Source organism: Pituophis catenifer, unplaced genomic scaffold, assembly GCF_029215685.1.
Source record: "Pituophis catenifer annectens isolate HBS135680 unplaced genomic scaffold, rPitCat1.0.hap2 SCAF_12, whole genome shotgun sequence".
Lineage (NCBI taxonomy): Eukaryota > Metazoa > Chordata > Lepidosauria > Squamata > Colubridae > Pituophis > Pituophis catenifer.
The window spans coordinates 22,780,733-22,795,365 of record NW_027256892.1 but is presented as its reverse complement, the minus strand read 5'-3'; the positions used below and the strand labels follow the sequence as shown (position 1 = coordinate 22,795,365).

The window sequence follows — 14,633 nt, the reverse complement described above, 5'->3', positions numbered from 1 at the left end:
GAAATAGAATAGAATAATAGAGTAGAGTAGAAAAGAATAATAATAATAGAAGTAGAATAGAATAGAATAGTAGAGTAGAATAATAATAATAATAGAAATAGAACAGAACAGAGTAGAGTAGAGTAGAGTAGAGTAGAGTAGAGTAGAGTAGAGTAGAATAGAATAGAATAGAATAGAATAGAATAGAATAGAATAGAATAGAACAGAATAGAATTGAATTATTTATTGGCCAAGTGTGATTGGACATACAAGGAATTTGCCTTGGTACATACACTCTCAGTGTACATAAAAGAATAAAATACGATTGCTTTGGCAGAAAACTGGGCCGGATATCCTTGACGTTTGACCTTTTCGCTTTTGCGAGATGAACATCAGCAGCCCCTCGCCGAAAGGCTTGACCGAAGCACACCGCCGTTACTCCTTCTTGCAAACGGCCTTTGAAGGACTGGCTCAGAACGAATCGGATTCGGACAGCCTTGTTGAGGAGGCCCAGTACCAGTGGGAATTGCAGAAACGGATCCGTGAAACTCAAGAACGGGTTAGCCGGGCCTACGGAGAAGAGGGAGAGGACAGCATGGAGAAGGACAGCCTGGAAGCGAGCGAAGAAGAGTCCGATGGAGAAGAAACCGAGAGGTTGAGTGAGGACCAGGATGAAAGAGGAAATCCTGAAAATGAGAGGTAAATAGGACCCTTTCTAACGTCTAACACCGGTTTTTCCATCTCAATAGAATAAAACTCTGAGCCCACCGTCTGAAGGTATCTCTGTCGAGTTTGGACAAAGCAGTGTCCCTCCTGTGTATTTTTTCTCTCTTAGGGGTGTTTGCAAGTAGTCCTAAAAATTGACAACAGTTTCTTTTACCCTGTTTCCCCCAAAATAGGACATCCCCTGATAATAAGCCCAATTGAGCTTTTGAATACATGGCAATAAGGCCAAGCGCTTATTTCAGGGTTCAAAAAAATATAAGACAGGGTCTTATTTTCGGGGAAACACAGTATCTATCTATCTATCTATCTATCTATCTATCTATCTATCTATCTATCTATATATTTCTATCTCTCAATCTAGCTATCTAGCTCTATCATCTCTATCCATCTATCCATCTCTCATCTTTATCTACCTACCTGCCTACCTACCTACCTACCTACCTACATCTATCTATCTATCTATCTATCTATCTATCTATCTATCTATCTATCATCTATCTATCTATCTATCTATCTATCTATCTATCTATCTATCTCTATCTCTCAATCTAGCTATCTAGCTCTATCATCTCTATCCATCTATCTGTCCATCTCTATCTACCTACCTACCTACATATCTATATCTATCTATCTACATCCCTACCTACCTACCTCCTACCTATCTATCTCTATCTATCTATCTATCTATCTATCTATCTATCTATCTATCTATCTATCTATCTATCTATCTATCCATCCATCCATCCATCCATCCACCCTGTTTCCCCCAAAATAAGACATCCCCGGATTATAAGCCCAATCGGGCTTTTGAGCGCATGACAATAAGGCCAAGCGCTTATTTCAGGGTTCAAAAAAATATAAGACAGGGTCTTATTTTCGAGGAAACACGGTAATGACCATTCAAAGTTACTTGTCGAACTCAAGACCCGTGGGCCGCATCCGGCCCGTGATGTGGCTAGATCTGGCCCATGGGGCTGCCTTGGAAATGGCTAGGGGGGTCGGCCCCCGCCGCCTCGGCCCCACCTCTCCTCGCCCAGCCTTCCCTCACCTCGTTCCGCAGCAGCACCGACAGCATCAGCAACCTCCAGGAGGAGGTAAGTGTGGCTGGGCACCCCTCAGAGAAGCGGGGGCCGGGCTATAAAAAGATGTTGAGACTCTAGAAAGAGTGCAGTGAAGAGCAACCAAGATGATTAGGGGATTGGAGGCTAAAACATACGATGAATGGTTGCAGGAACTGGGCATGGCTGGTCTAGGGAAGAGAAGGACCAGGGGAGACATGATAGTAGTGTGCCAATATTTGGGGGGCTCCCACAGAGAGGAGGGGGTCAAGCTATTTTCCAAAGCACCTGAAGGCCAGACAAGGAATAATGGATGGAAACTGAACAAGGAGAGATTCAACCTAGAAATTTTCCTGCAGTGAGAACAATCAACCGATGGAACAGAAGTTGCCTTCAGAAGTTGTGGGAGCTTCATCACTGGAAGCTTTCAAGAAGAGACTGGACTGCCATCTGTCAGAAATGGTGTAGGACAGTGGTGAAATGTAAAATTTGTTACTACCGGTCCTGTGGGTGTGGCTCGGTGGTGGTGGTGGGTAATGTGACTGGGTGGGCGTGGCCAACTTTTTAAAATTTACTTTTAAAAGCATTTTTTCTACAACCTCTTCAGCCGAAGAGGTTGTAAGAAAAAATGCTTTTAAAAGCCTCTGATGATCCCAGCTGAGTTGCCTGATGGTCAGAGGCTTTTTTTTTTCTTTTAATAGCCTCTGACGATCCCAGCTGAGCCGCGCGATCGTCAGAGGCTTCTTTTTTTTTACTTTTAAAAGCATTTTTTTCGGCCAAAGAAGTTGTAGAAAAAATGCTTTTAAAAGTAAAAAAAAAAGCCTCTGATGATCACGCAGCTCAGCTGTGCATTGGGGCGGGGAGGCGTGCAGGGATTTTTGCTACCGGTTCTCCGAACCACCCGCCGCCATCACTACCGGTTCGGGCGATCCGGTCTGAACCGGGAGCATTTCACCCCTGGTGTAAGGTCTGCTATTTGGGCGGGGAGGAAGGGGCATTACTGTACTCTTCTCTGCACTCTTTCTAGAGCCTCAACATCTTTTTTTGCAGTGCGGTGACCAAAACTGGATGCAGTACTCTAGCTGTGGTCTTACTAAGGCTTTATAGAGTGGCGTTAGTACCTCACGTGCTCCTGATTGTATCCCTCTATTCCTGCAATTTAGGATTGCCTTGGCACATATTCAATTGGTTGTCCATTTGGCTACTTCTGAACCTTTGTAATACCTGGCATATGGTTTGACTTGAGTTGTGTTTTTAATTCACTGATCTGTATATCCGCCTTATATTTAATCCTGCTTTTGTATTGATGTCATTCTCTTGTTTTTCATCATTTGCCAGTCTCCTAGCGAGCGTTTTGCTTCACCCTCTGGTTGAAGGGGAAAAAAAAATGCAGATATAATCATTTTAGAAGCAGTTAGCTGAATAAGTGGCGAGTTAATGGCTATAAATTTCATTGATTTCAAATAATATACAGAGGGCTGCCATATTCAAGAGATCTTAGACTGTATCACTCTGGAAAACATTATTATTTTGAAGGATTTGCAGAGGGGGGAAGCACCAGTGGATGGGTTGTCTCTTTTTATTCAATAACTGCCTAAGTGCAAAATTAAAACATTCCTCACTTGTTCCGAGAGCCGCATTAACTTTCCTCTTCTGTGCAGATAGAAAATTGGATTTGTTATGCTCATTGGAGCATTAATGCCACATAAATGCCAAATAATGGCTGTTTTCAAAGGATTAAATTAAGCCCGAATTGAAAAATGATAAACATGTCCCATTTAATGCCCTGCTTGGAGACAAACATCGCAAAGAGAGAAAAGGGGACTTCATTACGAACAGCACGCTTCCCATATGCCTCTCCGGCCGGGCAAAGTGGGGAGCTTTTGAATGGTTTTTATTGCAACGCAGGAAAGGAGGCTAATTGGGTGGAGAGAAGGGCCTGCATTGGGGAGAGCGGGCAGGAAGGATCCTGAACTTGCCATTCAGGGAACATTTAATTTGATGCGTTTCCAAATTAGCGCACTGCTAATTCAGATGGAGTCCATTAAGGCTAACCAGTCTAATTTATTTATCTATCCATCCATCCATCCCTATTTATCTATCTATCTGTCTGTCTCTGTCTGTTTGTCTGTCTATCTATCTATCTATCTATCTATCTATCCATCCATCCATCCCTATCTCTCTCTCTCTCTCCATCCATCCATCCCTATTTATTTATCTATATCTGTCTGTCTGTCTCTGTCTATCTTTCTGTCATCTGTCTATCAATCTATCTATCTATCTATCTATCTATCTATCCATCCATCCATCCCTATCTATCTATCTATCTATCTATCTATCTATCTGTCTGTCTGTCTCTGTCTGTCTATCTGTCATCTGTCTATCAATCTATATCTATATCTATCTATCTACCATCCATCCATCCCTATCTCTTTCTCCATCCATCCATCCCTATCTGTCTGTCTCTCTGTCTATCTATCTGTCATCTGTCTATCAATCTATATCTATCCATCCATCCATCCCTATCTATCTCTCTCTCCATCCATCCATCCCTATTTATCTGTCTGTCTATCTGTCATCTGTCTATCAATCTATATCTATCTATCCATCCATCCATCCATCCATATCTATCTATCTATCTATCTATCTATCTATCTATCTATCTATCTATCTATCTGTCTGTCTGTTTCTGTCTATCTATCTGTCATCTGTCTATCAATCTATATCTATCTAACCATCCATCCATCCATCCCCATCTATCATCTGTCTATCTGTCTGTCATCTGTCTATCAATCTCTTTCTCATCCATCCATATCTATCTATCTATCTATCTATCTATCTATCTATCTATCTATCATCTATTTTTATCATCTGCAAAGATTGTAACTGTGAAAAACGCTCATTTTTTCAGCACCATTGTAACTTTGGACGGTCACTAAGCGAATTGTTGTAAGTTGAGGACTTACAACTATTTGTTTAGTGACCGTTTGAATACAACTTGTGATCAGTCCTCACACTTATGACCACCCCGGCATCCACATGAGGACGTGATCAAAATTCAGGAGCTAGTCAACCAGCATATATTTACAAGGGTTCCAGCGTCCCAGGATCAGGTGTTCAACCGTTTGCGACTTTCCCAGCCAGCTCTATATTCTACTCTACTCTACTCTCTATATTCTACTCTATATTCTATTCTATATTCTACTCTACTCTATTCTACTCTACTCTATATTCTACTCTACTCTATATATTCTACTGTACTGTACTGTACTGTACTGTACTGTACTCTACTCTACGTTCCGTTCCGTTCCGTTCCGTTCCGTTCCGTTCCGTTCCGTTCCGTTCCGTTCCGTTCTATTCTATTCTATTCTATTCTATTCTATTCTATTCTATTCTATTGATGCCCAGCTCGCTACAAGGCGACTCTGGGCAGCTTTCAACATGAATTATTCTGGGACACCTAAGGAGATAAGATTTTGAACGTCTTTAAAAACCGTGTCCCTCTTGGACCACTTTTAAATTTCTTCGCTTTTTGCTTTGTTTTTTAGCATTCGGGGAAACATCGTGGACAAATATTCCGAGCTGCGCTACAATCCAAACTGGAAAGACAGCCCAGAAGGAAGAAGCTTCCTCGAGTTAGAAGATTCCCACCAGAACGAACTGGAAAACTTCAGCTTGACTTCCCTTGATCTGACCTGCTGTCTTTCCCAAGGCGGGATCCTGTCCAAAAACGTCCAGTTACAGGAAAGTCCTCAAAATATCTCATCAGCAATTGCTGGAGAACTCTGGAGCCCTTCTGGTGACGAACCTGGAGCTGGCAGAGACAGACCTTCCAGGCTGGAGAAGAAAGGAAGAAAAGCAGGTGTCAATCATCACTATGACAGCAATGAGAGTTTGGCCAGTTCCGGCTGCAGGGTTCGGTTCAAAGAACCGCCGAAACCGAGACCCGACAAAGACTTCATCGAGAAAAACAAAAACACGCTGGGATTAGCAGCCCAACAGAACAATTCTTACCTTCGGCTCCATGGCAAAAAGCAGAGAGAAGAAGGCTTTGAAGAGAAGGTAACGATCAGCCCTGGAAGCCATATTTTCTTTGGATCTTCAGGGCTTCCACATTTAGTGCCGTGGGAAATTGGGAAGGGGGATTGTTGCAAGATTCTTTTAATTAGAAAACAGAACGGGGGGAACGGGCATCCTGCAAAGCGGAACATTAGTTTCCTTTTATTGACAAGATCAATTAAAAAATAAATAAATAGAATAAATAAAAAAGATAAGTTCCTTGTCCCAGCTTCTGCCAACCCAGCAGTTCGAAAGCACGTAAAAAATTGCAAGCAGAAAAATAGGGACCACCTTTAGTGGGAAGGGAACAGCGTTCCGTGCGCCTTTGGCATTGAGTCATGCCGGCCACATGACCACGGAGACGTCTTCGGACAGCGCTGGCTCTTCGGCTTCGAAACGGAGACGAGCACCGCCCCCTAGAGTCGGGAACGGCTAGCACATATGTGCGAGGGGAACCTTTACCTTTGCCTTTATTGACAGGAACGTTTCTGGGTCCCGTTAGAACTCGAAAATAAAAATGGGGGAGGTGGCTATGGCACAGGAACGTTTTAGTTTTTGTCTAAAAAAATCTTCAAAGTCAAAAATCACATTTAGGGCCTGGAGTTGGAGGGGTGTGTGTGGAGAGGGAGGATCTTGGAAGTCAGAGCTGGGGAAAGGTTTTATCAGTTTGCTTTATCGTAAATAGGTGGTTTTTGTACCATGTTTCCCCGAAAATAAGACCCTGTCTTATATTTTCTTGAACCCTGAAATAAGCGCTTGGCCTTATTTTCAGAGATGTCTTATTATTTTGGGGCGCGTGGAGCAAGACGGGGCTCCTCTTGCCGTCTTACCTGATTTCCACCTGTCTCCCTTACCCTAACCAGAGGAGCCCGGATAGTTCTGCAGACTAAAAGCACTGTAATTTAACACCAGCTGTCTGCAATTACTGCAGGTTCGAATCTCGCCAAGGCTCAAGGTTGACTCAGCCTTCCATCCTTTCTAAGGTAGGTGAAATGAGGACCCAGTTTGTGGGGGCAATAAGCTGACTTTGTATAAAATATACAAAAGGATGAAGGCTATTGCTTAACGCACTGTAAGCCGCCCTGAGTCTCTGGAGAAGGGCGGCATATAAATCAAATTAAAAAAAAAATGGAAGGGATTGGGTGCGAATGCGGTTAAATGGTTTAAGGGAGGGCTTATTTTCAGGGAAGGACTTATTATCCGGGGAGGTCTTGTTTTCGGGGAAACACGGTAGGTAATCCGTTTGCAAGTGTTCACAGCAGGCTTTCCAATATTCAGACGCATTTTCCAGGTAAAAGAAGTGTCATCTATCCTTTTAATCTTCCATCTTTGGTAAGGAGGCTGAGATGAAGCCAGGGGTGTGCTGTTAAATAACAATGGGTGGTGGGTTTTTGTTTTTTTTTTCCCTTATAATGCTAGGAATAATAAAATCACAGTAAGCACTGAGCAGGCAGGCTGGAAGGTATGGCTCGAGGGAAGCTGACCATTTCTTCCCCCAACTTAAAATTCCAAAAAATCTTGCTTATGTGGCAAGTGTATGGTAGGTACCCTGACATAAAGGCTGCCTTTGAGAAGCTTTTCTTAGTAACAAAATAGACAGTCACAAAATTCAAACAGACAGAGGAAAAGGAACAAAGAGGAGGGAAGGGAAGGGAAGGGAAGGGAAGGGAAGGGAAGGGAAGGGAAGGGAGGAAGGGAGGAAGGAAGGAAGGAAGGAAGGAAGGAAGGAAGGAAGGAAGGAAGGAAGGAAGGAAGGAAGGAAGGAGAGAAAGAAAGAAAGAAAGAAAGAAAGAAAGAAAGAAAGAAAGAAAGAAAGAAAGAAAGAGAGAGAGAGAGAGAGAGAGGGAAGGAAGGAAGGGAGGGAGGGAGGAAGGAAGGAAGGAAGGAAGGAAGGAAGGAAAGAAAGAAAGAAAGAAAGAAAGAAAGAAAGAAAGAAAGAAAGAAAGAAAGAAAGAAAGAAAGAAAGAAAGAAAAAGAAAGAAAAAAGAATGAAAGAAAGAAAGAGAAAGAAAGAAAGAAAAAGAAAGAAAGCATGGAAAGAAAGAAAGAAAAAGAAAGAAAGAAAGAAGAAAGAAGAAAGAAAAAAAGAAAGAAGAAAGAAAGAAAGAAAGAGAAAGAAAGAAAGAAAGAAAGAAAGAAAGAAAGAAAGAAAGAAAGAAAGAAAGAAAGAAAGAAAGAAAGAAAATGGATTGCTGAATGGTTAAAATGATTAGGGGAAAGGGAGGAAGATTGGAAGGGAGGGAGGAAAGAAAGAAGGAAGGAAGGAAGGAAGAAGTCCTGAATTTCTTATAAAATAATAAAGGCAGGATAAAAATATAATATGTTATTGCTGCCCAGAGGAGAGATGGGCAGCATAAAAATTTAATAAAGAAAGAAAGAATTTATCAACAAACGAGTGAGTGAGCTTGCCCTTTCCCTACCACCTTTCTTATAGTTTATATTTTCTTCTATTTTATATGTTCTTCTATTTTAGTTGGGTTGCCCTTGGCTAGAAATGATCATTCCATCCAAAACGGGGACCATAGCCACTCTCTATTTTTAATTTCCAAGAACGGTTTGGGAACCTTTGCGGAGCCAGTGGCATTTTGGGGAAATCAGGATTCTGATAGAAGTTGGTCAGTGGTGAAATCCAAATTTTTTTACTAGAGATTCTGTGGGTGTGGCTTGGTGGGCGTGGCATGGCTTGGTGGAAGTGGCAAAGGAAGGATACTGCAAAATCTCCATTCCTTTCCCACTCCTGGGGGAAGGATATTGCAAAATCTCCATTCCCACCCCACTCTGGGGCTAGCCAGAGGTGGTATTTGCCGGTTCTCTGAAATGCTCAAAATTTGCGCTACCGGTTCTCTGAAATGTTCAAAATTTCCACTATTGGTTCTCCAGAACCTGCTGGATTTCACCCCTGAAGTCGGTGTCTTGTGTAGCAGTGGTGGGTTTCCCATTTTGTTACTACCAGTTCGCCTCACACATGCGCCGGCCTTCCGCACATGTGTCCGGCCTTCCGCGCCTGCTCTTTGCTCACATGCGTGCCTTCCGCGAACGCGCCCAGTGTCCAAAACATGCTTAAATAGGACGACATAGAGCCGGGACAGGTGGGCAGGTCCACCCGTAATTTCCGCAACCGGTTTGCCTGAACCGGTCTGAACTGGCTGAATACCACTTCTCTTGTGTAGCCTCCTGGCTTTCCGTGGGTTTATTTGGGGGGTGGGGGGTGGGGAAATCAGAGGCAGAAATAAAGCCAGGTTGGGTTGGGACTTGAGCATCAAAGAGACAGCCTACTGAGCATCTCGGCGCCCGCGATCACCACCTTGCCGACTTCCGCCTGAAGACAGACGCCTTAAAAAACACAACTCTCGGCGGCACAAAGCAGCGTTCGGCTAAAGCCACTTTCAGCCTTCGGGCAAAGAGCCTTCTATTAACGTTCTCCATTATGACGGCTGCGGCCCCGTCCTTAAATGGGTGCAACACACCTGCGCTAGATAGCCTAAACCTGGTTGGAAGTTGAAATGTCCCCTTAATTCCCCGGCGCATTTTCTCAAGCATCGGTTTTCTTTTTCGGCCATCAGGATTGCCTGATTTCTCCGCGAATCCGAGGATGATGAGTTCCTTTGAGAGAATGGAGCTGCCTCCCGTCTCTCACTCAGCTGCGCTCTGAGCCAGTTGCTTTCCTTCTAAAAAAAAAAAATAAGCCTCGTCTATTCCCCCTTTTTACTTCAAAGCGAGAAACATAATGTACAATTTTTTAATGGCTCTAGACTAAGGCACTCAGGCTTTCTGTGCCACTCCGCCTTACCTCCGTGTAAACACCTCATCAAGATTGCCCGGGCTTCCACAATAGCAGCCAAATGCAATTCAAGAACCCGGAGCCTTTGAAGTTTTCTTCCAAAGGCCGGTTTACTGGTCTGGGGATAATGACATCTCATGATTGCAGGCCTTTGTTGTCGTCCTTCTTCTTCTCCTTCTTCTCCTTCTTTTTTTTTTTTTTTTTTTTTCCCCCCAGCAGGGAAGCAATTACGGGCCTCAATTTAATAGAAGAGACATTACACAGCTTACGATGCTCAAAATGCAATTTCATTTGATCATTTTCTCAATTTGATTGGCATTAATAGAACAGTTCGGGAGGTGGACGGGGGGGGAGGAAACAAAATTGCGGGTCGAAGTTGCGGCTCCCGTCTTTCTTTTCAAAGAGCTAATGCAGAAGTATGTTTGCTCTACCTGCCGGGCACATGACGGCTGCGTTGCGCGCAAGCACAAACATTTTTTTTTTTTCCCCTTCTCCCCTCACTGTAAGCCTCTCTTGGAAAAGTTCACGTTTTTTGCTTTGCTCTGAGTTGCAACCGATTGCAACCCGGTCGTTAATTGATATTTGGATCAATGCAGCTCAGCGGGAGGGTTGTTCCTAGGCCCGTTGCAGCCACTAAAATGTTGAATTTTGCTTGGTTTCCTATTTGGAAAGAGTGCCTCTGAGTACATCCCTTGTCTACTTGAGCTATTCTAAACCCCAGATCTAACCACATTAGAATAGAATAGAATAACAGAGGTGGAAGGGACCTTGTAGGTCATCTAGTCCAACCCGCCACCCAAGTAGGAGACTCTACACCATTTCAGACCAATGGCAATCCAGTCTCTTCTTGAAAGTTTCCAGTGATGAAGCTCCCACAACTTCCGAAGGCAACTTCTGTTCCATCGGCTGATTGTTCTCACGGTCAGAAAATTTCTCCTCATTTCCAGGTTGAATCTCTCCTTGGTCAGTTTCCATCCATTATTCCATGTCTGGCCTTCAGGTGCTTTGGAAAATGGCTTGACCCCCTCCTCTCTGTGGCAGCCCCTCAAATATTAGAAGACTGCTATCCTGTCTCCCCTTGTCCTTCTCTTCACTAGACTAGCCATGCCCAGGTCCTGTAACCGTTCATCGTATGTTTTAGCCTCCAGTCCCCTCATCATCCTGGTTGCTCTTCTCTGCACTCTTTCTAGAGTCTCAACATCTTTTTTTATAGTGTGGTGACCGAAACTGGATGCAGTACTCTAGGTGTTTTTTTACTAAGGCTTTATAGAGTGGTATTAGTACCTCATTTGATCTTGATTGCATCCAGTGGTGAAATCCATTTTTTTTTTATTACCGGTTCTGTGGGCGTGGCTTGGTGGGCATGGTATGGCTTGATGGGCGTGGCTTGATGGGCGTGGCAGGGGAAGGATGCTGTAAAATCCCCATTCCCACCCCACTCCAGGGGGAAGGATACTGCAAAATCCCCATTCCCTTCCTACTCCTGCAAAATCTCCATTCCCACCCCACTCTGGGGCCAGCCAGAGGTGGCATTTGCCAGTTCTCCGAACTACTCAAAATTTCCGCTACCGGTTCTCCGAACTGCTTCAAATTTCCGCTACTGGTACTCCAGAACCTGTCAGAACCTGCTGGATTTTACCCCTGATTGCATCCCATTTTAGGATTGTGTTGGGTTCTTTTTGGCTGCCACCGCACACTCTTAAAAACCTCCAGTGATGCAGCTCCCACGACTCCCGAAGGCAAGCTGTTCCACGGGTTAATTGTCTTCACCGTTAGGAAGTTTCTCCTTAAAATGTTATTTTTACCCACTGCTTTGATCCATCCACGCAGGACAATAAAGGCCTAACTCCCAACGGTTGCTAGAAACTCAAGAGTTTGGAATTAGAGTCACTACATTACAAACATTAATCACTAGTATAAAAGCTCCGGCTAACAAGTTATCGTCTTGCCATCTGGAATCGTGGGTTCCCCGGGGTTAAACCTTTCACTGCAACATTCTGCTCCATACGTGGCTTTAATAAGTACCATTAAGCAGTTACTCTGAGTGCATATTCGCCAACCCGAACGCCGGTGTGGTTAACAAAGAGAGCCTGGGGCGAAGGCCGGATGAAATGGAGGAGGCCAGGGCGGGCAAAGATTAAATGGACTGTGGATGGCTTTGTGTTCTAACCCTGGGAGATCCCCATCTCACCTCGTGAGGAGTAGCACCTGAGGCCTTAACTGGAAGTTGATGAAGCTTTAACTTCAAAATAAAAATAAAAAAACCCCAGAAAACAACATCTCTTTCAGCTTTGATGGTGCTTTCCAGAGGCCGGTTACAGGAACCGGGCATGGCTAGTCTAGTGAAGAGAAGGACCAGGGGAGACAGGATAGCAGTCTTCCAATATTTGAGGGGCTGCCACAAAGAGGAAGGGGTCAAGCTATTCTCCAAAGCACCCGAAGGCCAGACAAGGAATAATGGATGGAAACTGAACAAGGAGAGATTCAACCTAGAAATAAGGGATGCAATCAAGATAAAGGGAGGTACTAATACCACTCTATAAAGCCTTAGTAAAACCACACCTAGAGTACTGCATCCATTTTTGTTCACCACACTATAAAAAAAAATGTTGAGACTCTAGAAAGAGTGCAGAGAAGAGCAACCAAAATGATTAGGGGACTGGAGACTAAAACATATGATGGAACTGAGCATAGCTAGTCTAGTGAAGAGAAGGACCAGGAGAGACATGAGAGCAGTCTTCCAATATTTGAGGGGCTGCCACAGAAACGAGGGGGTTCAAGCTATTTTCCAAAGCACCCGAAAGCCAGACAAGGAATCATGGATGCGCGTGCACAGATTGTCCGTGATGACGTCCAGCCGGGTGGGCATAGCCTCCTGCCGCTGTTACTACAGGTTCGCAAGAACCGGACTGAACCGGGAGTAACTCACCATTGGTGCAGTAACACTCCCCAAAATGAACAGAACAGGACCAAATATGAACATACCAGATTGAGCCAGGGGTTGTGGAGAAAGGATTCTTCTCAAGACATTGATCAACGGCTCTGAAATTTGTGTGGTGCATGGTAGCCCATGCCATGCTTCCAGTGTGGATAGACCCGACCATACAATGACCTACAGCAAGGGTGTCAAAGTCGATTTCATTGAGGGCCACATCAGGGTTGTGTTTGACCCAGGGGTGGGCTTCAAAAATTTTAGCAAGGGGTTCTCTGCCTGGTTGCTGGGTGGGCGTGGTCATGGTGGGTGTGGCCTAGTCAGCCTCCTGCACCACAGCAGGAGTGGGCCCTGAAGGCTTTCCTCGAGCCTCCGGGAGGGGGGAAAACAGCCTCCCTAGGCTCCGGAGGCCCTCTGCCCATCCTTCCTTACCTTCCGGTAGGCCCGTTTTATGCCCTCTCCGAGCCTCCGCATGCACCCTGCACTTACCGGCATCCAAAACAGGCCATGTGGGGACTCCTGGGAGGGGAGGGGCAGGGTGGGTGGGTGTTGCTATTCAGAAGTGGGATTTGGGGGCTCTCCAAACTGCACAGAATCTTAGCTAGAGGTTCTCCTGAACCCCTGCGAACCCCCAGCAGCCCACCCCTGGTTTAACCTCGGGGCTGGTGTGAACACGGCCAGGGTGGACATGGCCAGCTTGATGTCACTCGTGTCAGGGGCACCTGGTGGCCTGAGCACTCTGCCAGCGTAAACAGGCTTCCAAGCTCCATTTTCGGCTGGGACGGCCTCCTTCAACCCTCTGCCAGTGAAAATGGAGTTCAAGGGGGGCATGGCCCTTGTGAGCTCTGTTTTCGGCTGGGACGGCCTTCTGCAACCTTCTGCCAGCAAAAACGGAGCACGCGGCCCTCCCGAGCTCCGTTTTTCCTGGCAGAGGCACCCCGCAGGCCGGTCCTTCGTTGTTTCCAGGGTGGCCCCACAGGCCAGATCTAAGCACCCCACAGGCCCGGATCTGTCCCCCCAGGCCTTGAGTTTGACATCCCTGACCTAGGGCAAGGGATCAGAAGGAACATAGAGACCATGTTCTACATGCTTTCCCTATCGTCTTTTTTTCTTGTTAAGTCCCGGTACGGTTCTATTGATGCCAGAAGTTGCAATTAAGGGAAGACCTTCTGAGGCTGATTTTCTTTTCCGCCCTAACTGTTATCCTGAAGCATTGTGCTGAGAGGAAAGCAGCCAGTGTACGGTCCTCTGGCTTAAAGAGATGGACCACTTAACCAAGCCTGCCCTTAATTTGTTCGGTTCGAATAAAATCTAATTTGCTTTCTTTTTTTCCCCCCTTTTCTTCTTCACGAAGCAAAGGTTTTCCGCTTCTGATGTCTGTAATGAAGACGAGTCGGTAATCTCACAAACGTTGCTCTTCAAAAAATATAGCAAACCGTGAGACACCCAAATATGAGACCCCAATTATAAGTAGACAGAGGTCAAAGTTGAAGATGAGGGCTAGAAGATGCTACCATAATCGAGACCCAAGGAAATACTCTCACCTACCTTCCATATACGCTCTAAGATACAAATTTCAAGGGCTGGTTTGCTTTTTGCAGAAAACAACTGTTGTCTTTGGTTGGTTCAAAGTCTGCGCCAAACTTTGGGTGGTGGGTTGAGGACTTCACTCCAAAAATAAGTAGGAACAAAACTCTGATTTTTGCAGGGTAAATTTAGGCACGTTAAAGGAGTGCAGTGGGAGCCTGCAGCCCCAGCAAATCTGAAGTCACCTGTTTTATCTTTGGATACCTCCCAAAAATGCAACTAAAAGGCTGGAAAAAATTGACCTCGTTCTGATTATGACAAGGTCACTCTGGAGCACAGAAGTAGAACTAGCAGGCAGATACTTTTTGTACCTCTTTCCTAAGAGATCTTTTAAAATTAAAATAGCAATACCGCTTAAACTTATGTACCACTTCACAGTATTTTACAACCCCTCTCTAAGCAGTTTACAGAGTCAGCCTATTGCTCCCAACTACCATGTTTCCCGAAAATAAGACCGGGTCTTATATTAATTTTTGCTCCAAAAGGCGCATTAGGGCTTATTTTCTGGTTA

General features: G+C 44.8%; 1 protein-coding gene across 1 annotated transcript in view; it reads left to right on the top strand.

Annotated features, from left to right (window-relative positions):
• Positions 1 to 364: 364 nt before the first annotated feature.
• The window catches only part of JHY (junctional cadherin complex regulator), a 34,011-nt gene continuing 19,742 nt past the window's right edge, over positions 365 to 14,633 (top strand). The window contains exons 1-2 of the mRNA XM_070952321.1: positions 365 to 678; positions 5,312 to 5,825. Coding sequence (XP_070808422.1) covers positions 365 to 678; positions 5,312 to 5,825 — 828 coding nt within the window. The remainder of the gene's footprint in view (positions 679 to 5,311; positions 5,826 to 14,633) is intronic.